Below are 23,756 nucleotides of genomic sequence, written 5' to 3' on the forward strand. Positions count from 1 at the left end.
AACATGGGGGACAAAACTGAACCCTGAGGGACCCCATAGGTCAATGGCCAAGGGGTCGAGCAGGAGTCCCCCAGTACCACCTAATGGGTTCGGTCCTCCAAGAATGACTGAAGCCACTGTAACACAGTGCCCCCAAGTCCCATCTCAGCAAGGTGGCCCAGAAGGATACCATGATCGATGGTATTGAAAGCCGCTGAGAGGTCCAGTAGAACCAACAGGGACACACTTCCCCTGTCCAGTTCTCTGCGTAGGTCATCCACCAAGGCGACCAAAGCCGTCTCCGTCCCATAGCCAGGCTTGAAACCAGATTGAAATAGATCCAGATAATCCATATCATCCAAGAATCTCTGGAGTTGGGCGACCACCACACGCTCTATTATCTTGCCTAGAAATGGAGTATTGGAGACTGGCCGGTAGTTACCCAGTACAGAGGGATCCAAGGAGGGCTTTTTCAGCAGTGGTCTTATAACTGCCTCCTTTAAGCATGATGGAATTCTGCCTTGTTGTAGAGAGGCATTAACCACTCCCCTGACCCAATCAACTAGTCCCCCTCTGGTACTTTTAATGAGCCAGGAAGGGCAAGGGTCCAGTACACACGTGGTGGCACGTGCCACTCCAAGGATCTTGTCCACATCCTCGGGCAAAACAAGTGGAAAAGAATCCATTTTAATTGGACAAACAGGCACCAAAGTTACATCCTCAGAGACTGTATCAATATTAGCATCCAAGTCGGAGCGAATCTGAGCGACTTTGTCTGCAAATTGCCGTGCAAATTCTTGCCAGCGGTCTGCTGAGTGGTCAGAATTACCCTCACGGGGGCCAGAACTTAAAAGCCCCCTAACCACTCAAAACAGTTCCGCCGGACAGCTCCCAGTAGACGCAATGGAGGCTGAGAAGAAAGATTTCTTCTTAGCCCGCACTGCCTCGGAGTAGGCCTTCAGATAGGTTCTAGCCCAAGATCGGTCAGATTCGCTCCGAGTCTTCCGCCAATGTTACTCTAGTCCCCGTCTGACACATTTCATCACCACCAGCTCCTTGGAAAACCATGGAGCCAGTTTGGCTCCACTCCAAAAGAGGGGATGCTCAGGAGCAATCATGTCCACCGCCCTGGCCATTTCCCTATTCCAGAGGTCAACCAGGGCTTCGACAGGATCACCTGCCAAGGTGACAGGAAAATCTCCAAGAGCCATCAGGAAACCATCTGGATCCATCAGCCTCTTGGGACGGACCATTCTAATCGGTCCCCCACTCCTGCAGAGGTTCTGGGTCCCAGAATGTAGTTCGCAGTCTGGTGGCAGTTCGGTTGTCATTTTGACAAACAGGGAACTGGTAGCTAGTTACGGTCTGTTGCAGTCAGTGCTTCTTTATTTTCTGCTTTTCCCGTTTTGACTTTTTCCAGTGCCAAAAAATAATGTTATTGTTTTTGTTTTTGTTTTTCAATTTTTTATTCAAAAGGAAATGAGCCTCAGATTTATTGTCTGTCCAAGGAGAGGAGACTAAAGTTTCCCCTACACACACAATTAAATGAGGCTTGTGCAGTTGAATTTTTTCCAGCTCAGCTATATGATATAATTTTGAAAGTTGACAACTGAACCCAATTTATCTTCAAGCCTTGAGTGCTGCTGTCTGCTGAGTTCTTGACTTTACAGTTAGCCTGTTGGAAGTTAAGCATCTTATTTTGCTTCCTTTTCACCCCACCCCACCCCACCCCACCCCCAACCTTTGGTCAATTTTTCAGTGTACTGGTGGTGAGATACTCTTTGTCTGCCCTAGGACACATACAAGTAAAGAACTGTGAGTTTGGCTAATGTATCAGAGATTTAAAAAAAGATGCAAGGGGAGACTAGTTAAGAAACAAAGAATTAATGTGAATGGCTACCATCATCACCTCAATCACACACAAGTAAAAGGGAATGCACATTTCAGCAGTTCAGCTCAAAGATGTCATTGATTACAGTGTTGCTATATGCACTGCCTTTTTTTAAAAAAGAAAAAATCCTTTATCAGGAAAAGCTGCGAAAGCTTGTAGCAAGCAAGATCAGTCTGCAATGATGGTGAACTTGCAGACTGCAATGCAGTCTGACGTACAGTTGGTTTTTATTGAGCTTCTCACCCATCCCTCCCAACCCTCCCACACACACCTATGCAAACTGAAAGCACACACCACAAATGCATATACATACACACCCACATATGTGCATACTCTCCTTCCCCACTCTCTGCCCCAGCAATTAGGCTTGAAATAAGAATTTTACATGTTTTGAAGCCTAATTGCTGGCTGCAGAGGGGAGCAAGGAGATCTTCCTGGAGACTGCAGCTGGGGAGGCAATGGGAGCTCTTAAAAAAGAAAAAGCTAATTGCATTGGAGAATGGTTTGGGTGCAGGGGATCAAAGCACACAGGGAGGGTTAACCACAACTATGATCTCCCCTCCCAAATTTATAGGTATAAGCTAGCCATGTCCATTAATTTCAATGGGTGTACTCTGAGGAGGATTAGCATTGGGTACAACCTATAGCGGCTGTATTCATATGTGACAATAAATTACAGTTTATCATTGTGGGAATGAGCCACAACAAGCCTCAAAATCACCCCCTTTCAATTTCTACCCACATTGTGGCTGCAATTTGGAAGCTTTGCCTTCCATTTTGGATCAACCACATTTAACTTTACATGCAAACCCTTATTAACGGTGATTAAATTAACTACGGGTTTTGAAACAAGCTAGCTTCATAACTCATGGTTTGAAATTGGCTTCTTTCAACAAATCATAGTTAAGATCAACCATGGTTTCTCTAGGTGCAGAAATTACAACAAGCTGTGGTTAATAAAAAATGGAAGTGAAAACTTCCAAACGCTTCCGTGCAGTTGTGCTGAAGGAGGAAAGAGAAGGGGCAGGGCTGTTGTCAGTGGTACGCATTGTTGGGCACCTGCCAAAGCCCACAACCATGCAGGGGGTCCAGTGGCCCACTACTGGCCTCCAGAGCCTCTAGCTGCTATTGCTTCTCCTATCTTGCAGGCACTGACTATTCACCTCTCCAAGCAAGCAACCAGTGACGAGAGGGAGGAGATAGAGCATCCTCCTCCTCTGGCCTTGCACTTTACATCTGGGTGATTGTGTGGATTGGGCTCAGAGGAACAGGGCAAGCAAATGGGCAGTGGTGATGGTGGCAAGCAGGAGAGAGGCTGACTCATGGTGGGCAGTATCTTGCCCAAAGCTTCCCCTTCCAAAAAAAGGCTGGAGCTGAGTTTTGGGAGGAAGGAGCATGCGAGTCTGCGACTCACTGTGACTTGTTCCCATAACCACAAACCATCATTTCTTACATCCAAATGAGGCCAAACTGTAGAGAAGGCACAATAAGCACAACAAAAGTGTAGAGTTGGAGGGGGCTTTGTTATTCCTCTAGTCCAACCTCCTGCTCATTGTAGGAAAGCCAGAAATAGAGTATCCCCAATAGACAGCAGTCCAGCCTCTGCTTGAAGACCTCCATTGAAGGAGAGCACACCACCTCTCTAAGAAATAAGCTCTATTTTAAACTCCTCTACCCAATAAGACATTTCTACTAACATTCAACCAAAATCTTATGCTCCTGCAACCAGTGGAGAGTGGTGGCTCTGATGTAAGTGTAGCAGTGAATGCGCTCCTGGTTTTATTCCACACTTTCAAGATGTCCGACGTGCTTCAGCTTCAGCACCTTGGACAGTTCCTTGAAAGTTTAAACTAAAACCAAGAGCGGAATCACTGCCCCACAGACATCAGAGCCACCAGCCTCCACTGCCTGCAACTTACACCCATTAGATCTTTTCCTGCCCCCTGGGATAGCAGTGAGCAAGTCTTTGCCCTCTTCTCTGCGACAGCCCTTCAGATATTTGAAAAGTGCTATCATGTCCCCCTCAGTCTTCTCTTCTACTGGACAAACACACTCAGTTCCTTCAACATTTCCTCAGTGGGTTTGTTTTCTTTCCTGTACTTGTTTTCTATACCCAACAATGTATCTTGTCCTTCCACATCCCTCAGCAATCAGATCAATAGGATAAAATGCTGACCTGGATCTATGGAGAAATAAGGAATCCCTGCAGGATTACTGATGCTGAAGCGAAGTCTACTAAAATCTTCACCATCTGGATCCTTGGCTGTTATATTGGCAACAACGTATCTTGGTGGACTTTCTTCTAGAATCTTGAAAGCTCTTTCTTTCCTATTGTAGAAAATAAAGCCATACATGTGCATGTTTGAGCAGCTCTCCCTTGTATTCAGGAGTGCAGTCATCCAGGGTCCCAGGGGGTCCAAGACCCCTTATGTTTTGGGAGCCAGTCCCAGCAGGGTCCCTATGTCTCCAGCATCCTATGAGCCAATCAGCATGAAAGGGGTGGGTGTTAGCAACTTAGAAGAGTCTTTAACTTTCTTCTTTGTTGTTTCCTGCTGATTGTAGCCAATCAGAGTGAAAGGAGTCCCTATTAGTTCCTACTTCAAAAAGCCAAGTTGTGGAGAGTAAGAATTCTCTAACTGCAGAAGAGACAGTGAGTCATGATGATAGCGTGCCATCTACATCACCAAGCAATTTAGTAGCAGCAGAAGATAAAATGTGTAGACACTGAATTCAGTAATCCAATCAATATATCCAACAATGAGAAATGACTGTCAAATGGTGACCGTGATAAAGAAGCAGAAAGCAGTATTCAAGCCTGGCCAGATTTTCAATAATCTTAGAAGGTTGTATAATCTTAGAAGGAGACATAGCTGTGACTATCATGAAGGGACCCTGCACTTCTGAATTTTCCACTTCACTACTGCTTGTATTATTTAAAACAGAACTGGCATCCAGAGTTCAAAATGTCTAGATCAGTGTCTTTTCAATGTGACCAGTGTAGTGTAGTGGTTAAAGTGTCTGCCTAGCACTGGAAAGACCCAGGTTCACATCCTCCTTGGTGACCTTGGGCCTGTCACTGTCTCTCAGCCTAACCTGCCTTACTGGTTTGTTGTGAAAATTAAAAGGGAAGAAAGAATCATGCATACCATCTTGAGCTCCTTGGAGGAAAGGTGGGACAAAAATATGATAAAATAAAAATGAATAAAATCCAGATTTTCTAGTTCCAGGACCCACTCTTTACCCCAGCTTCCAACTGGACCTGCATTTATTTTTATTTTTAAAATTCCTCCTTCTCGTTGTCTAGCCCTCCTTCTGCTGATTCTCTGTTCACATAGGCTAGCCAGGGTGTTTGCACTTACCAGAAGTGAGGAAAAAATCAGATGCACGTGACAGCTTCTCCACACTGTGGCAAAATAAACACTTACGGCATCATTTGTGATGTGTATACCTCCCCCAACCCCCAATCTTATTATTCTCACCATACTTTTCAGGGTTGCACTTCTTAAGATCAACTTATTCAACACATACAGTTTTTATGGGAACCACACCCGTGAGGTTTCAAATTCCTTATTCCTATTATTTTTATTGATCTTTCAAGCTGCTCTGGGAGCCTTCTCAGCTGAAAAACAGGGTAAAACTACTTCAGTTAAATAAAAAAAATATATAAATATTCCTAGGTTCCAGATCCTTATTTGACAAAGAGCAGCATGAGCACCCTGAATTTTACATACGTCGGTACCCTGAAAGATGCATGGGCTATCCTGTATCATACACCTTTATGGCTGGAAGACTGTCTCCTTTGAGATGCACCAGCATTCTGTCTAGTCCAAAGTAGCCTTTTTGGACAATGTGATTCAACATGAGAAGCCCCCAGGCTGCACCTAGGAACTGTGGGATTTTAACACTTCAAAGTAACCTTTGGGCACCATACATGATACACCCACACAAGTGTGGCCCCCAAATTATGGAATGATCTTCCTGACTAGGTGCACCTGGTGCCAACGCTGTTATCTTTTCGGCACCAAGTGAAAACTTTCCTCTTCTCCCAGGCATTTTAGCATGGGTTTTTAAATTGTTTTTTAAAAATGGGTTTTTAAATTTGTATATTTGTTTTTAGTGTTTTAATTGTTGTAAACCACCCAGAGAGCTTCAGCTATAGGGCGGTATACAAATGTAATAAATAAATAAATAAACTGGGAGACTGTGGATAGAGACTAGGGATGGGGGAGAATATCTGCTAAATTGGATGTAGTACTCAATTCCAACTGAATTCGACAGTCCGCTATCTTTTCTGACTGGCACCAATTTCTTGTGGCAGGCTGTGGCTGTAATCAGCAAATATTTTGCGGTCAGGGCTGCAATCAGGAAGATTTTTTTTTTAATCCCCCCATATTTTATGTAATTATCTTTGTAATCAAAGCTGCTGCATTTGTAACTGCAGGTGTGATAACGATCACCATATTATGAAAAAATTGCATTATTATTGCCATACACAGGGCCAGTGCCAGAGAGTGACTAGGTTGGGCCCTGGTCAAGGGCCTCTGTGGTCCGGAGGGGCCCCTCCTTAGAGTGAGAGGATCACGCTCCCATACATGATCCATGGCAGCATCGGGTCTTGCAACTTGACCTTGCTGCAGGTTGCAGAGAGGAAACTCCCAGGCACCACCCCCAATAGAGACAGCATGGGCTTCAATAAGCCTGTCCACATGCCCCACCTACCTCTCCCATCAGTGTGAATGCTATGCACACTGTGTGCGCATGCCTGCCATCACTCAAGATGGTGGTGGAGGCTTCTTTAAGGGGCTGATGTCGCTGCCACCATCTTGGTTGATGGCAGGCATGCACACTATGTGCACACATCATTCACTTGGCACAAGAGGTAGGTGGGATGCATGGGCAGGCTTATTAGCCCCACACCACCTGTATGGGTGGTGCTGGGCTATGGTGCTGCGACCTCAGGCCAAGCTAGTGCCCAAGGTCCCAGTCATGCCTGGTGCCGGCCCTGCTAGTAAGTGTGGCTGTATTATGGTAGGTGGGCTTTGGATCAGTGGATTGAATCCAAAGGTTCCCTTCCTCCTACAGAAGGAAACCTCCTGTTAGAGGAAGGGAACTTTTGAGTCCAATCCAATATCTGTCTTTTAGGTATAAGGACCATTGTAAATGTGTGAGCAAACAAATTCTGTTAAGTGTTCTGCTTCTAGAACACTGCTGTAAAACGTCATAAGTTGTAGAATATGCCAGTTTTAATTTGAAGCATATATGAGATTATAGTGCACAGTCAGATGAAATCAGTTAGATATATAAGGCTGCAGTCCTAAACCCAATTACCTGCAAGTAAGCCCCATTTAATGGAACTTACTTCTGAGTACAAATGTATAGAATTGCACTATATATATCTTTTCGGCGCCAGGTAAAAACCTTCCTCTTCTCCCAGGCATTTTAGTTTAGTTTTTTTTTTAGCTTTTAGTATTTTAGTATTTCAGCTTTTTTAATATTTAATATGCATTTGTATGTATATACATATGCTTTAATTTTTGATATCATTAATGTATGTTTAAATTGCTTGATATGTGGTTTTAATTGTATATCAGATGTTTTACTTGTTGTGAACCGCCCAGAGAGCTTCGGCTATGGGGCGGTATATAAATTGAATAAATAAATAAATAAATAAATAAATAAATAATTGTTTTTAATAAATGATGGTTTCACTGTTAAACAAATGCTTTGGACTATCATGCCACTAATTGTGTCATTAAATTCATGCTTTTAAAATGCAGCTATTTTATATTTTCTCCCAGGTGATGTTCTCTTATACTTTGTTTCATAGGATTAACGATATGTCTGAGTTTGTCAGTAATTCTTGAAAATTGTGGTAAATTTCATCTCTTCCTCCTGTCATTTAGTGCCCAACTCTGCACATAATGGTTATGAAGGAACCATTCAGTGTTCCCATAGGTCTTCCTATGAAGACAGAGTTTGCTTTGTAGCTACAGTTAGATTAGCTACACCTCAGTTCATCAATTATCATCTATTCAGAATCTGTATTTGCTTTTCTTTTGTATTTTTCCTGAAGTAAGCATTTCTGTTGAATAATAATTTAAGTAATTTAAGGGCAGTAATCATACTCCAGTCTAGGAAGGGAGGTCTTCCATGATACAGGCTTTCTTGTATAAATTGTCTCCTAGATTGGGTGTTATGCAGTTTAAAAAGCATCTACATCCAGCTTCGGATCAGGTTTAAGCACATATCCCGAGCAGATAGTTGGGGCTGTTGGTTTTGACAGCACTAACAACCTGTTTGCTGTACTAGGGAGACTCAGTCAGGTCCTCCTCCTTGTCATATGTTCAGTGCCTTTCCTGTCAGAATTTTGAAACGTGTGGAGCAGCCCTCCATGGTGCAAATTTAAATAGTTAGAAGGCTTAATTGTAAAGAAGGTTCTCTGTTAGGAAGACTATAGCATGTGAATTGCTAGAAAAAATAGTATAACTGCCTTCTGTATCAGCTGACACATTCCCAGGTGTGAGGAGCAGCAAACAAAAGCACTAAAAACACTTTAAAACATCATACAAACAGACTTTAAAATATATTAAAACAAAACATCTTTAAAGACTTTTTTTAAAAAGCTTTAAAAACGTAAAAAAAAAAAAAAAGGTTTGAAAACATACTTAAAAGCAATTCCAACACAGAGGCCGACTGGGATAAGGTCTCAACTTTAAAGGCTTGTTGAAAGAGGGAAGTCTTCAGTAGGCTCCAAAAAAATGACAGAGATGGTGCCTGTCTAATATTTACCAGGAGGGAATTCCAAAGGGTAGGTGCCACTACACTAGAGGTCCTTTTCCTATGTTGTGTGGAACAGACCTCCTGATAAGATGGTATCTGCAGGAGGCCCTCACCTGCAGAGCGCAGTGATCAACTGGGTATATAAGGGATGATGAGATGCTAACTGCCCTGCCCCTGCCCTGCTTTTTTTCATTCTCCTGCCATTACACTGTGAGTGTAGGCAGTACTCCAGCCACACTTGGACAGGATCGCCTCACCCCCTTTTGAATCTGTGCTGCTGGTGTGGGTGTGTGTATGAACAAAAATACAAGGTGGTACTAGTGGCGAAGCTGCTGCAGTACTGCTGACAAACTAATTTGAGAATAGTGAATAGCGAAAGGAAGGAGAATCATTAAGCAGCACATCAGTTAGCCCGAGGCAAGAGACAGACTCAAAAGCAATTATCTCCCTCATTGATATGTAAATAGGGGGGAAAACACATGGAACACTGTAATAATTCACTTAAGCATTTATGCTAGAAGTTATGCAATTTTTTCCCACCACTGAAAAAAATCACGTGGAACAGTTATTGTTTACATAAGTATTTGCATTAATAATCACCCAATTTTTCTCCATCACTGAAAAAAAACCCACAGATTGAATAACCTCAAAAAAACCTACATAGCAGATCAAATCAGCAAGTGACAAAGCAAGCAGAACAAAAAAATGATGGGTAGGGATCGAATGATGGACTATCGCTATCGCTCACCGCCCAGAGAGCTATCGCTAGTCGGGCGGTATATAAATTTAATAAATAAATAAATAATAAATAAATATAAATATCGGAATACAAGTAGATCGGAACTAGGCAGCAAACCCCATCCCTAGTAGAGACACACTCACTGTTCTGTCAGTTCCAGTGCGTCTCCACCTCTCTTTTGTGAAAACGGGGGCACATGATACTAGTCAAACTCCATCCCTTTTTACCATAAAACCTGGTGGAATCAGCTCGAGTGTATTTTTTAAAAATTCAGCTTCAAACAGTTTTTGCAACTGATCGGCAGATCAACCCATTGCACCTCTAGGTACACTTTGCTGTAGGTAAGTAGTGTGCTCACAGCCTGTCCCATATGATATGTCTTAACATTGTGCCCTGCCCAAAACTTTTTTTTGTAGAAACCACTGTCAAGCATGATACCCTCATGCTAATCATTGCCAATATATGTAAAAATGAATAAAGAATTGGGTGGTGTTCTCTGATAAAAACTGGAACCCCTCTCAGCTGCTTTGAAGTAACAACAATACAGTTTGGGAGATGGGTCTTGAATCTGTTTGGCTCTCACACACTGAAATGAAATAACCTCCTAAATCTTGGGCAGGAGACTCAGAAATCAATTAATCACTGATCCATCTAAAACTCATGGAGCACTAGCACTGAAGGGGAGGGGTAATTCACATGAGCCACTCCAAACTCTGAAGCACAGAGGAAGCAAGCCCAACCCATTACCACACTTCCCTGCCATCCATGCTTTCAGTGGATGTCAATAGGAGTTCTATGTGTGTACAGATGTACACAGGTGGAGCTCCTTCTGATGCCTGTTGAATGTGGGGTGGGGAGTGTGGTGGTGATAAGCAGTGCAGCAGTGGGAGGGTCTAGACCATGTAGCCCTGAGACACCCTCCATGCATTCCTTTAACCTGTTAAGGGGTTTGGGTGAGCCCCCCTTCAGTTATAAAGCCACAAATAAATATTTTGATGCCAATAGAATTTTTCACTTACATGGTAAAGTAAGGTGATTCATCATTAATGTTTATGATATTGATGATCACAGTCCTAGTGGTACTCTGACCAAAGTGGTTTGTTGCAGTGATGTTAAACAAATAGCTGTAAAACCAAAACACAACTCAAATATAATTTCATGGCTTACTTGCAATATATCTCTTATCTGCTTACAGTGAATGATTAAAAACATCAAATAGGTGCTTATTTATGTGGAACCAACCTTCAATATGTACGTACCTATGTGGATCTTTCTCATAATCAAATACTTTCAAGGAAGAAATGGTTCCAGTTGTAGAAACAGAGAATGACAGTGATTCAGGAGTCAGAGTCAGTGAATACTGGAATAAATGACATGACCTGAGGCATCATGGTACTTACTGCTTGTCACATAGTATGAATCAGAGCAATGTGAATGCATAATGCAGTTTGCATTTCACCTTAAATTATGACTCTAATTGGTAGTTCACTCTCAGGTTTCTTTACAGGAAATGTCACAGAGGTATCAGTCCCCCAACAATTCACCTGGACTGTCTTCCCAGGATGTACCTTAGCTCTGCCATTGTCTTACTATGCAATGTTATCCCCTGTTGTAACCCTGATTATTGTTTACACATGTAGCATCTTATCTTCATGTATATTGTACACTGCTTAGAAACTGTAGTATTAAATGATATATAAATGTAAACGTACTGCCTTCAAGTTGATTCCGACTTATGGTGACCCTAGGGATTTCATGAGGCTGAGAGGAAGTGACTGGCTCAAGGTCACCCAGTATATATATATATATATATATATATATAGTTATTAAAATATATATATTTAAAATATACATCAGATACACACACACACCAATGCCAACATAAGCTTCACACAATCTCATGTGGGAAAACCCCTGCATAGAAGGCAGAAACAATAACATCAAACCTTCATGGGATGAATAGGGTTAAACTGATGCACTGAGAATTCCAAATATATCCTTTTGAAAAGAGGTATGTGATCCTAAGATACTATTGTGTGACCTACAAAAACTTTTTCTCTGTCTTGTTACTCAGGTAATATTTGGGTGCATGGTGAATTTGGGTGCATGGTGAATTACTCAGGTAATATTTGGGTGCCCCAGAGCGCTATGGAGTAGAATGGAATCAAGCTTTGGTCAAGAAATGCAGTGTCTTTCTTAAGAATGTCTCTTTGTCTCTGCCTGTATCCTGGAATGTGAGAAGCAGAAAATGCTGGCAATGTCTGGGTTGACCTAAGACAATGGGTGGTATCCAACTAACTCGTTTTGTCTGTGCAAGGATTTCAGCGTTCACAATGTAATTTCCCCTGTCCACCCCTCATTCACCCTAAATCTGTTCTGGGTTTCCCCCCAACCTTCCACAGCAGATTTGGGGAGGACGTGTGTATGTGTGAATTCTATCAGCACAAGCAGAAATCCTTGCGCTGACAGAATGAGTCCTGCTTGTGGTCTTCCTTGTGCCTTCTGGTGGTCACTGTTGGAAACAGGTTGCTGGATTAGAAGAAACTTGTTACTTTGGTCTGATGCAGGAAAGCTCTTATATTCTTAACGTTCTGAGTACCAGTTTTAATTTTTAAATAATCACATCAGTCATTCTGGAAAATATGTCACCACTATGAACAAATATATGAGAAAGAAGGTGTTCAGAAAATATAAGACCAGAGTATTTTTTTTAATCTCAGAATTTCACAATATTTGAGAACAAGTAAAAATATTTTTAAAATTTTGTTGATCAGTATTTCCCAAAGTAGCAAATAATAAAACTGAACATTTACAAGACAAAACAAAGCAAGGCAATGTACAACTTAGACCATTTTTTCTCTACTCACACAGTGACATAGTGATCTGGTAGTGATTTTCATTCATGAAGCTAAATAAGACTGCACTGGAAAATTACCATCATCATAGCAAAACAAGATTTCACTATGCCAAGATATCTTTCCATAAATGTTCCCTGCCCTGTACAAGGCCAAATATTCTGCATGCCCATGTTTACAAAGGATATGAATGGAAACCAAGAAGAGTCAAATGCATCAAGATCAGTTAATTCTGTTAACAAAACTATTATTATGTGCCAATTTCTCAGACATCACAATGCGCAATACTAAAAAATGCCAGCTTGCAATGGTAGCTCAGAAGTTATTTTCCATCACCTTCTAATCTCCATTCTGGCTACTATCAAGAGAGAAATTATAAGGCATTTGTATAGTATCTTGGATGCATCCAAACCAACAGATAACATTTTTTTATTCAGTCTAGCTCTCCTTTCCATTGGGGATGGGTGAGAAATTTGATTCAGTTCTCATTTCACGTTGAATCTATGAAATCCACACTTTCTAAAACAATATGAAAACTGAAACATTCAAAATTGACACTCACCTGAATTTTGCAATGCAGTTTGCCAATCAATGTTTACACAAATGCATGTTAAGACAAAGTGTGCATAAAAATTAATGAGTGAAAATAACATACACAAGTGCATTATATGACAAGAAATTGCTTGCAAAATTGTGTTCCTTAGTCAAAACTGTCTACAAAAATGTGTTTATTAGAATTTCACACTAAAATGCTGGAGAATTTTAATGAGGATTTTAAAAAAATCACAAACTGCTGCAGAAATGTTGAGAACTGAATTTAAGAATGGGAAAAATGAGAAACAGAGAACCAAAATTGACAGATCTTTCCATTCCTGCTTTCCATAGAGTCTGAGATTTTAGTCCCAGCCAAAATGAAAATTATCCCTTCTCACTAAAGTTGGACTGTGAACATTCCATTGCTGATTGTTCCCCCAACCAATTTGCCATCACAGTAACTCAGCCAATCAATGACAGAGTGTTCAATGCCACATGTGCAATACATTATAGAGGCTCTGTGTGTCTTTTTAACATTTCTGATTACTAAATTCAGAAAAGATGGGTTTTTAACTGTTTTTGCATTTGCTAAAGCATTCTTTGAATTAAATGTACATTGACTTACATTTACAGAACCAGCTACATGCATTTGGTAAATGGGTCCACTTGCTCTGTTTTCCAAAATGTAGATCGTGACAGCTGTATAGATGGACGTATGATATATATTAATTTAAAGAGGTTTTGAAGATACTATGCAAGCAGATATAAATTTACCTGAACACATTATGACTCGATGCCTATATAGTATCCTATGTATCAATTTGATATAACAATAAATGGCTTGGAAAAATGTTTGCAGCTTAATTTAAGAAAAAGTCTGTTAAGGAAATGCTGCTTAAGGATGATACTGTATATTATACTGGATGTGGTGCTATACTCAGAAATGCTATTCCCCCTGAAGTCCCTTCATGTGTGGGATCACTAATAGAGCAAGCTTATCAGGCATGCGTCAAGTGTCAGCATGATTGGGCACCTGATGATGGCCCTGTGGCTTAGAAGGGCCTGACATCACTCCTTCCACCCTCATGAGGGCTCCTGCTGGCCCACCACAACACTGGGGCCTCCTACTTGGTGCAGCTGCATGCTACAATCACCTTACATGGACATATCCCTGGATAGTGTGACAAAAGATATAAGAAGGCATATTATTTATATGTGGGGTGAAAAGGCGCACATGCTCATGTCAGTCTGCTCACAGAAAGCCTCTCCTCAGGGTCAGGAATATGAACATAGTCTAAGCAGAAATAGAGTTCCCCATTATGTCTGAACTGGGGAACTATGAGCTAATGTTGGTTAAAAAACAAGGAAAATAATCCAGGATCACATTCAGACATAATGGGAAGCTACATTCTTCATGCCAAAGCCAGTGTATGACAGGAAGAGAGGGGTAAGCAAGAAGTGCTCAGCTCTGACACTCATTTCCAGATTAGAATTATCATCCAAACCGGGCCTATATATTTAATTGACTTCTTCATTTTCATCATGTACCATGCCACAGGTATCAATGTAAATTAAAAAAAGAGATTGTTTTCAGAGCTTAAAATTGCAGAGTCTAGCAGGGGGGGAATGGGTAAATGTTAATATTCACTGACATCATAACACACATAATATTCTTACTGGCTTTTTTGTGGTGAGGGGATTTTCATTTTTAAATTCTATAGGTCAGCATGGATTTTCAGAAGAAAAGTTATATACAAATAAATCAATTATGATGTCAATATTTTTGCACTGTTACCTACTTACTTAACTGTGATTTTGCGAGTTCATTGCTTGCAAGTTATATCTTAGCCTGGGAACCTATGCTGTCTGCTTAGATTACAGAACCATGTGGCATGATATACAGGATACAATCACCCACTGTGATCTTTAATTTTTCTTTTGACAGATCTTCATTTAACAAACTGCTTTTGAGACTCCCTTCAGTTTTACATTGATTTGCCATGCTAGGTGAGGGAACCTGCTATTAGAAAAACACAAGTTCCCTTGGGTGCGTAGAACAAGTTGCACACTTCCCTGGATCCTGGCTATAAAAATGTTTAAAGTAGTAGATGATGCATTCTAATATCCACCAAAAATGCTCTTGATGCTATCTTGTTTTGTTAACAAAGTCTCTACAGTCTCTCTGACTGCTCAAACAAATGTGAACATTGAAGAATAGTACCTCCAGTTGAAAGATAAAATGGTTGCATATAAGTGCATAAGAAACCTGGGTGTTGGTTTTCCAGTGTTTCATAGTGTGGCAATTTGCGCTTAAGTAATGAATGCACTGTTACATTTCAGAGCAAACCCAAATATTTCATTTACTTAAACAAATGTTAATTCACAGTCTCAAAAATTAGTATTTGGCTACTAACCGACATTTCCTATTGAAACCACCCCAGTCTGGTTCTTTTTTATCCTGGACATACCATATGCATACACCATTCTGCCATTACAAAAAGCTGTGTGCAATTAATTAGTATGTAGGCTTTGCTATTTATCAGCCTGCGTAATTTTATCATTAAAAAAATGTATTCTGAATTTTATTATGCTAATTGTGAGTCATTTGGGTATTTTTCTGCAATGAAACAGCTGGATAGTAATGAAGAGGTGGTGATGGTGGTGGGCCTGGCCATAGCTTTTGCTAGGCAAATTATTTGGTTAATGGCCCATGACCTATATTCCATCAATCGGAGCTAATGTTTAGGAAAATCGCTAAAGGTCTTTCTTGAGGTTTTTGGACAGGAGATGACACTAGAACCTGGATGGCTGGCAACATTGTCCCCCACCCCAGCTAAGGAGAGCGGGTAATGTAAGAAGTATGTGTAAGACTGTCAAGTAAGAACAGAAGCAGTGTTTTTGGTGCAGAGGGAGGGATGAGTGGAAAGCTAAAGGCATCCTGGATATAGGTACCTTCTCTCTGATGATAGATCTGATCAACTACCTAGAAAGAGGGAGTATGCAGAGTGCCGCTACCTCTACATTTATAAATAAATTAAATCTTACAAAAATGCCATCAGTCTCCACTCCAGTAATCTTTTCTCTAAATAGAAGCCAAGTTGAGGTAGCACTACTCCTAGAACTTCTCATCACCAGGGGAAGTAGGGAGGGTCTAACAAGAGCATACCATGAGAAATCAATTAAATCACAAAAGACTACTGCTGTGTGCCTGAAGTGCTCACTGAGAGGAGGCGGTCTGATACCTCTGCGCGATTCACTACTCTGGGCTTACTTAACTTTTAAACACTGCTGGCTTGATCTCTGCATCAAATATGATCAAATTACTAAATGCACATGCTGGAGAAACCATGTAGGTTGGAAGGATGTCCGGAGGAGGAGGGTGTTCTCACCTGCGATCTCTTGGGGTAGAAATGCACTCACTGTTTTGCCAGTTCCAGTGTGTCTCCACCTCTCTCTTCTGAAACCGGGGTCACACAACGCTAATCAAACCCCACCCGCTTTTACTGTAAAACCTGGTGGGATCAGCTTGAGTATATGCTTTTTTAATCCAGCATCAAAGAGATTTTACAACTGATTGGGGAAATCAATCCATTCCCTCTCCAGGTGTGGCTAATGGAAACACTTTGTTCTGGTGACTAGTGTGTTTACAACCTTAATTTCTACATGCTCATTAGCTCTGTATATTTTACTTATTTATATACTGCTTAATGCCAAAAGAGGCTTCTATGTGGTTTACAAGTACAAAAACCAATTACACAAACATTAAAATGTAAACCTCCATAATTAAAATATATACTAAAGATACTTTATCTTATGGATACCTGAAGGACCCCCTGAGGTTTCATTATCCTAGCTCAATCACTGAAATCATCTGGAGGAGCACTGTTAGTTGTCCCCCATCTTACAGAGGCCTGACTAGGCTCAACGAGAAGTCACGCATTTAGCAGCACCAATCCCATACTGTGGAACGCTCCTCTGGCAGAGATTTGGCAGGCATCCTAGCTTTTGACTTTTAAGTGTCTCTTGAATACTTTTTTATGCCAAGACTGAGAAATATAGGCAGTCCACTGTCTAAAATTTCCTGTCTTTTTAATTGTTGTTCCATATTGCTTTTAAAGGATTTAAAAAAAATTCTGTACACTGTCCTGATGTTTTGCAAGATGGTAGTTTATAAATATATAAATAAATAAAACAATCCCATTGAAACAACACAGCAATTAAAACAGAAGACTCAGGTCAACACATCAAAGGAATGCCTGTGTGGATAGGTGTATCTTCAACAGCTGGTGGAACACCAGTACAAACTGAGCTCTTGTATTTCAGCAGGGAACATATTCCATATATTTATAGGCATATATGCTGTCTCTACCCAACAATGGATTCTAAGTGAGACTCAACATGCAAACATGCAAATGTGTACTCTGTGCATACAAGCTAATGTGTGGAAGTTGGGAGAAGGTACAGTTTGTATGACCCCTCTCCTGTTCCAAATGCTCAGGCTACATGGTTTCTGGCTGTATGAAAAGAGGTGATTAGCTCCCAATGTGGAGATCAATTTCCTGTCTTCATAGAAGGTTACCCACTGTGTCTCTCCAAGAGCAGAACCAGCCCTACCATTAGGCAGAGTGAGATGACCATCTCAGACAGTAGACGTTGGACACACCCACACATCCCTAAACTGGCCTTCTGCCCCCAGGTGTGCTGGACAATGCTATCCTGTTCATACCAGCATTAAAGTAATATCAATTACCAATCCAATTGGCTTTTGTACATGGGATGAAGTAAGGTTTTTTTAATCAGCATTATTTATTATTGCATTTAAATCCCTTCTTTCCTCCAGGGAGCTCAAGGTGGTGTTCGCCATGTTGTCTTTTGTCTCAGGCAGCAAAATGTCTTGGGTTAGCAGTGTGCATGGCTCACTGCCCATGGGCTTGCCTCCTTCCAATCAGGAGGCACACACAGACCCAGTGGTGCCTTCAGAGTAGGACTTTGGGGCAGACGTCCCAGCCCTCATGCAGCAGAATGAGCAGGAGGAACACCAGGTCAGTGGGAATATTGGGCAAGGGAGAGAGTGGTCATTTTACTGTTACGCATTCTAATAGTAAACCTTTTTAGGTTCGAGTGAAGTCTGCCTCCCTCTCTAATTAATCAAAACAGCGGACCTGAGCTATCAGCAGTTTGGTAAACATTCATTCCATTTCTAGTAAATGTCTTACTTTGGTTTGCCAGATTGCCTAGAAACACTGGAGGTTCAGGTTCATCTAGCACTTGGACAGTCAGTATTTGTAAGTCATATGCCCCAGCTGTGTCATAAACAAGGATCTGCAATTCAAATCGGTGGGGCATCGTTTCATAATCTGGAACAGGGTTTCCAGTGGTAACAACCTGAAATAAAAACTACTGATTATTAGCAAACATTGGGTTGAATCCAGAATAAGTTAGTTGCAATTAGTTCTCACTGAAATCACTGGGACTCAAGTTAATGGTCATTATTTGGTACATCTATATCCCACCTTTCCTCCAAAAAAAATCAAGATGGTTTATGTGATCCTCTTCCACCTCATCTTGTGAGACAGACTAGGCTGAGAAATGGTGATTCATGAGTTTCATGGCTGAGTGGAAATTTGAACCTGGGACAGATCCTAGGGCTCATCTACATGGTGGTTTACTGTGAGTTTGGTGCTACTCATGAAAAAAAAATGGACTGCCTTCAAGTCAATTCCAACTTATGGTGACCTTATGAACAGGGTTTTCATGGTAAGTAGTATTCAGAGGTGGTTTAACATTGCCTTCCTCTAATCTCATCTCCTTTTAATTTGCATCATTCACATGACGTTACTGGCAAACAGAAACTATCATGCAGTTTCCCCCGATAAATCTGTACTAACCCAATCAGCTAATAATATGAAAAGTGGAGAAAACTACATCTCCATTCTGCTCCACTTGTTCTTGTGGATGCTTTGCTTCCAAGTTTTTAGGTGGGTGCATCAATTGTTACCTTTTCATACACCCCTTTCTACTCTCACTGTATCCTCCCTTTGTTCATTTTGTTTCCTATGGGTTGACAGGCAACTTCTGACTGTTCTCGGTTCTGCTGGCACACAGGTCTGCAGTTCTACAAACAACCACAGGGGGCAGACGACTGACAGTGTTCTACAACTATTTACTGCAACAAGCAGCCCCGCTGGCAGATGAATTGTGCCTTTATGTTTCTTTTTCCCCTAACCTGTGCGCAAATGTGTAATACTGCTCAAACAAAGATTTGTACTTTCAGCTGTACTCACATAGATGGCATTACCTATTTCTTCCTTATTTACAGACACCTAAAAAGAGCGGGGAGGTGTTTTTTTTCTTTTCCCCCAGCTTGTGCGCAAAGGTGTAATACTGCTCAAACAAATGCTTGTACTTCCAGCTGTATCAACTCAAAATAAACTTGTCCAAATTTCTTTGTAATTGCCATGCTGGGTACCCGATATAACATATCTAAAGGCAGGTGATTAAAATCATTTCATTTGCCCACAAAGACCATTGGCAATTCAGATGCAGTACAGTAGGGGATAAAGTTTCAGAACTCCTGATCTAGAGTGTTTACACTAATTTTTGATCCTCTGTATTGTCTCTCTTGCAGAAATACAGACATTTGTATGTGCCCAGTTACTTAGCAACCATAGGCAGTGACAATAGCACTTTCATTTTTTTTAATGGAACCTGAAACAAACTGAGCATGCTCAATTCCTTATCAACCAGAGGGAGTAGAAATGTAAAATTAGAGGGCTTGGTCATCAGGAAACTGTGTGACTGATCCTTCAGAGAAGGTGTGAATGGAAAAGACCGTGTTTGCAGTTAGTATTGAACATAATTGCAGATGGTGCAAATAAAAAACAGAAGTAAAAACAGTGTCTTTAGTATGAAGTAATACTCCTGTGTGGATAAGCTCCTGGTCTGACACTGTCTAACCTCTATAGCATATTGTCTCTCAAACCATTATTTTTCACACTCATTTCATTGGGAACTAACCACATTTAACTTCATCCAGCCCCGTGGCCATGTATTTAAGTTTCACTTATAGTAACAAATGGGTCCGTATAAGAATGTTTCCTTTTATCAAATTTTGCGATGTTTCAGATTTCACGAGGATTTTGTTTTATGGAATAAGTTCTCATGAAAGGTAAAGTACTTGAGCGCAATCTATCCTATGTTAAGTACTTTTATAGCACAAACTATGCATGTTTACACCGAGATAAATCTGATGAAGTTCAGTAGGACTTATTCCCTGATAAGCGTGTGTAGAGTTGGAAGCTTATGAGTTAAGGGAGAATTAAGCACTTGCATAGCTTTTTCCCACTGAGATAAGTGCTATAATGCTCTCTTCTTTCCTGAAAATTCAGCAATAGGAAATAATCATAAGCAGAAACATCTGTCCCAAGGTAGAGACTAGGGTTGCCAGGCCCGGCCTCCAAGAGGTCTTCTGTATCTTTAAACGTTGTGCAGGGGAAAGGGAGAATTCCACCTTGTGGTTTTTCCTATTACAGTGTTGCAAGAACACCTGCACTTGGCTGACTTTCTCTTCTCCTAAATATACAGGATCATTCTCAGGCCCTGAACCTGGCAACTCTAGTAGAGACACACTCACTTTTGTGCTAGTTCCTATGCATCTCCACCTCTGTTTTCTGAAAGTGAGGGCACACAATGTCAGTCAAACTCTTCCCCTTTTTACTCTAAGACCTGATTGGATCACCTTGAGTACATTTTTTTTTTAAATTCAGTCCTGAAAGATTTTAAGTCAGCAGTGGGAAAGGGAGGTGAGTCCATCCAACAGCAGAGTCACTTCAAAACTCAGCCAGAAAACCATTCTTGCTGCTTTTGAAGCAACTAGTGTGCCCACAGCCTCAGTTATTCTTTCCAGCCCAAACCAAATTTGCTTCTCTCCAATTTTGATCTGAAGACAAACAGGCAAATTACTTTTGTTGCCTTACTTTTGCAGGGGCATTCATACCCCTATAATGTAGTAATAACCATATGATTATCTGTTCTCCTCCTAAGAGATGCTCCTAGCCAGGGATGGAGAACCTGTGGCCTACCAGATGCTGTTGGACTGCAGCACCCAATCATCGCTGCCATCGGCCATGATGCATATCCACCAGGAACTGTGCATTCAGTATTGTGAGCTCAATTCTGTGGAAGTCCTTCCCAGATGAGATCAGACAGGCCCCCTCCCTGTTGATACCCAACACTGAATGAACACCTTTTTATTTCAGCAGGCATTTTAAGTGAGTTTTCTGTACAGTATTTATCTGTACTGTATCTTTTTAACCTTACTGTATACCCCTTAGAGACTAAGGTGTGTATATCAATTGCTGAATTAAATAATAGGCCATGCTGGCTGGGGTTTATGGGAGTTTGAGTCCAGCAACATCTGGAGATCCCCAAGTTCATCACCCTTGAAGTTAGACTAAATGTTTATTTTATTTATACATTCCATAATATTGCCTAATTTGCACTGGTTAAATTGAGACAGGCAGGTTTCCACATAATATTATTTCATTTAGGGAGATATTCAGTAGTGGTCTGCTCAGCTTAAAATGAGAAGCTTGTCTTTCTTCAAGCACTGTATTCAAAGTTGGAAGCATTATCAACTTCCACATTTTATTATTAAATGGAAAAAAATAATGATGCTATAACAATATCCTCCACCACCAATAATCAGATGGGCTAGCTCCTGGGACTATGCAAAGTCTTACCTTGTACAGAACTGTAGATTCAGAGTTGATAGCAAAGGCTTTTGTGAGTGGGTTTGAGTTTATGATTTTAGGAAATCCTGCTTGCACTGATACATTGGGTAATAAATTTGGAGATAAATTAACACTGAAAGTATACACCACAGTACCAGGTGAAGAATTTTCTGTAACGTTGCCTGTACCAGGTAAGCCAGAAAAACTCAGTGTTTCACCACCTGCAGATTGCAGAGAATTAAGAATATTATAGTGCAAGTTGGTCAACAAGATACACTTTGCATTAACAGTACCTTTCCATTAAGGAGAAACAACTCTGCTATCTAACTATATTGTCAGTCTGCCTACTTTAAACTTTCTATGCTGCTGTTTCTAGTCAAATGGGCTTGCAAAATAATCTACAACAAACAACTAACACAATTATAGCTACAATAAAATATCAACAGAGCTAATAGTAAAAACCAGGCAATCAGCTCCCATGTCAAAGCAATTAATACAAATAAGGCTCCTAGTCTCATCCCCAAAGCTTTCTGAAAATAAATTCTTTTGCTAACATTAAAAAATGGGAGAGATATGAGGTACTTACCACGTTCATTTCCCTCTAGTTTATGTTGTCTATAGTCACCATTGTGGGCTGCATTGATCCAACACATCATGTCCTACACTCATAGCAAGGACATTCCCCCAGTTGGAAAAGCACCAGCCTTTTCTTTCCCATAGAAACAAACCCATAGAAGAACACTAGGAAGTCACTGTCTAGATCGGGGTGGGCAGAAGGTGGATTGTGGTCCTTGATGAGCCACTGGCAAGTTTCTTGTAGGCCACCTAGCACCGCCTTGTTGCTGGGGTTCTTTCAGAGTATGCTGGTCTTGGTGGGACTGGATCAGATCCAGCAAGCCACTGGCCTATTATGCAAGAATATGTAACTAAGACAATTTAAGACAGATTACTCATAGTTTAATTCAAGGGTAGGAAACCTCTGGGCTGTGGCCAGCCCCTCCCCATCCAGTCTGTAGATTAACCTTCTTGCCTGGCACCTACAAGCAATTGGACTTGAAAACAGCCTCCCATTGGAGGGAGCGGATCACAGTTGGGGAGGGAGGAGTTAATCCCTTCAATTGCCTATTAAGCCATAATTGTCAAGAGATCTTGAGCTTTCAGGGGAAAAAAAAAAAAAAACAATGAACGACTGGACTCAGATCTACTGATGACCAGAATATTAAATGAGAGTAGGCTGACAGACACACAGTCTGCAAGCGATCAATATTACAGTATACCATATCTAATACATGAATAAAATCATGTTCTTACCAGATATTTCTCCTAGCAATACAATGAGGCAAAAGCACAGCATGTCCTGTGTCTTTCTTAGAATGAAGCCATTCATGATCAAACAGAGACTGCAATTTCTTTCTCCTAGCCTACTTCAATCCAGTTGCTCATTTTCTTCCTTATCATGCAGAAGAAGTAACAAATCAAACAAAGGTTCAGCTGTAGCTAGGGGAGTTTCTAAAACATCCGCCTGTTTACCCTCCTGTGAATGGCTCACTGATAACAATCCAGCACAACATTAGTGATCCATTCCTCATGAACGGAGGAGGAGATTTTAGAAAGTTTACAGGTAACCAGAGCTGATTACCTTAACTGCCTCCTTTCAATCTTAAATGATATATAGAGGGAATTCACATGGCAAACACGGGGCACAAGTAGCTAACACAGTGGTAAAGAACATTTAAGGGAAATGTAAGATATGGTTCTACTAAAATAGGCTTACAGAATCACCTTTATTAATGCTTAGCAGGAGATAGCTGCAAGGCACTGGCATCACTGCAGAAGAGAGGTGACAGTATCATATTAAGACATGATCAAATCCTCTTATAACGTCAAAGAAGACTTTTCAATGTTTTTATAGGTAGCATTTAATGCCAATAGGACTATGTAAGGAAGTCAGACTTGTTTATATGTTTAAATGTTATGAAATTTTATTCAGGTAAGAAAGAGTTAATGGAATGCTAGGCAGTGTGGATGATGTAAGGCTGATAGGTGGGAGGGGGTGTGGTCAGAGGGCATATCCAGTAGCGTAGCTGCAAAATCAAAAGTGCAGGTTCCCTTCATGTTAGTCACAGCCATGCCCCCTCACCCCTTTTTGAGGGGTTGAGAATAAGATCCTTGTTAATGCCTTCTCCCTCAACATCCCTAGGAGCCAATAAGCATGAAAGAGGAGAGTGTTATTAGTGGCTGACTCA

General features: G+C 41.0%; 1 protein-coding gene across 1 annotated transcript in view; it reads right to left on the reverse strand.

The window, feature by feature from the left end:
• CDHR3 (cadherin related family member 3) overlaps positions 1-22,900 on the reverse strand; it is a 59,838-nt gene extending 36,938 nt beyond the window's left edge. Inside the window, exons 1-7 of the mRNA XM_061637862.1 lie at positions 22,822-22,900; positions 21,520-21,731; positions 17,995-18,163; positions 13,404-13,477; positions 10,649-10,749; positions 10,409-10,513; positions 4,047-4,198 (exon numbers count right to left, since the gene is read on the reverse strand). Coding sequence (XP_061493846.1) covers positions 4,047-4,198; positions 10,409-10,513; positions 10,649-10,749; positions 13,404-13,477; positions 17,995-18,163; positions 21,520-21,731; positions 22,822-22,897 — 889 coding nt within the window. The 5' untranslated portion in view covers positions 22,898-22,900. The remainder of the gene's footprint in view (positions 1-4,046; positions 4,199-10,408; positions 10,514-10,648; positions 10,750-13,403; positions 13,478-17,994; positions 18,164-21,519; positions 21,732-22,821) is intronic.
• Positions 22,901-23,756: the final 856 nt, after the last annotated feature.

Source organism: Rhineura floridana, chromosome 8 (assembly GCF_030035675.1).
Source record: "Rhineura floridana isolate rRhiFlo1 chromosome 8, rRhiFlo1.hap2, whole genome shotgun sequence".
NCBI classification, from domain to species: Eukaryota; Metazoa; Chordata; class Lepidosauria; order Squamata; family Rhineuridae; genus Rhineura; species Rhineura floridana.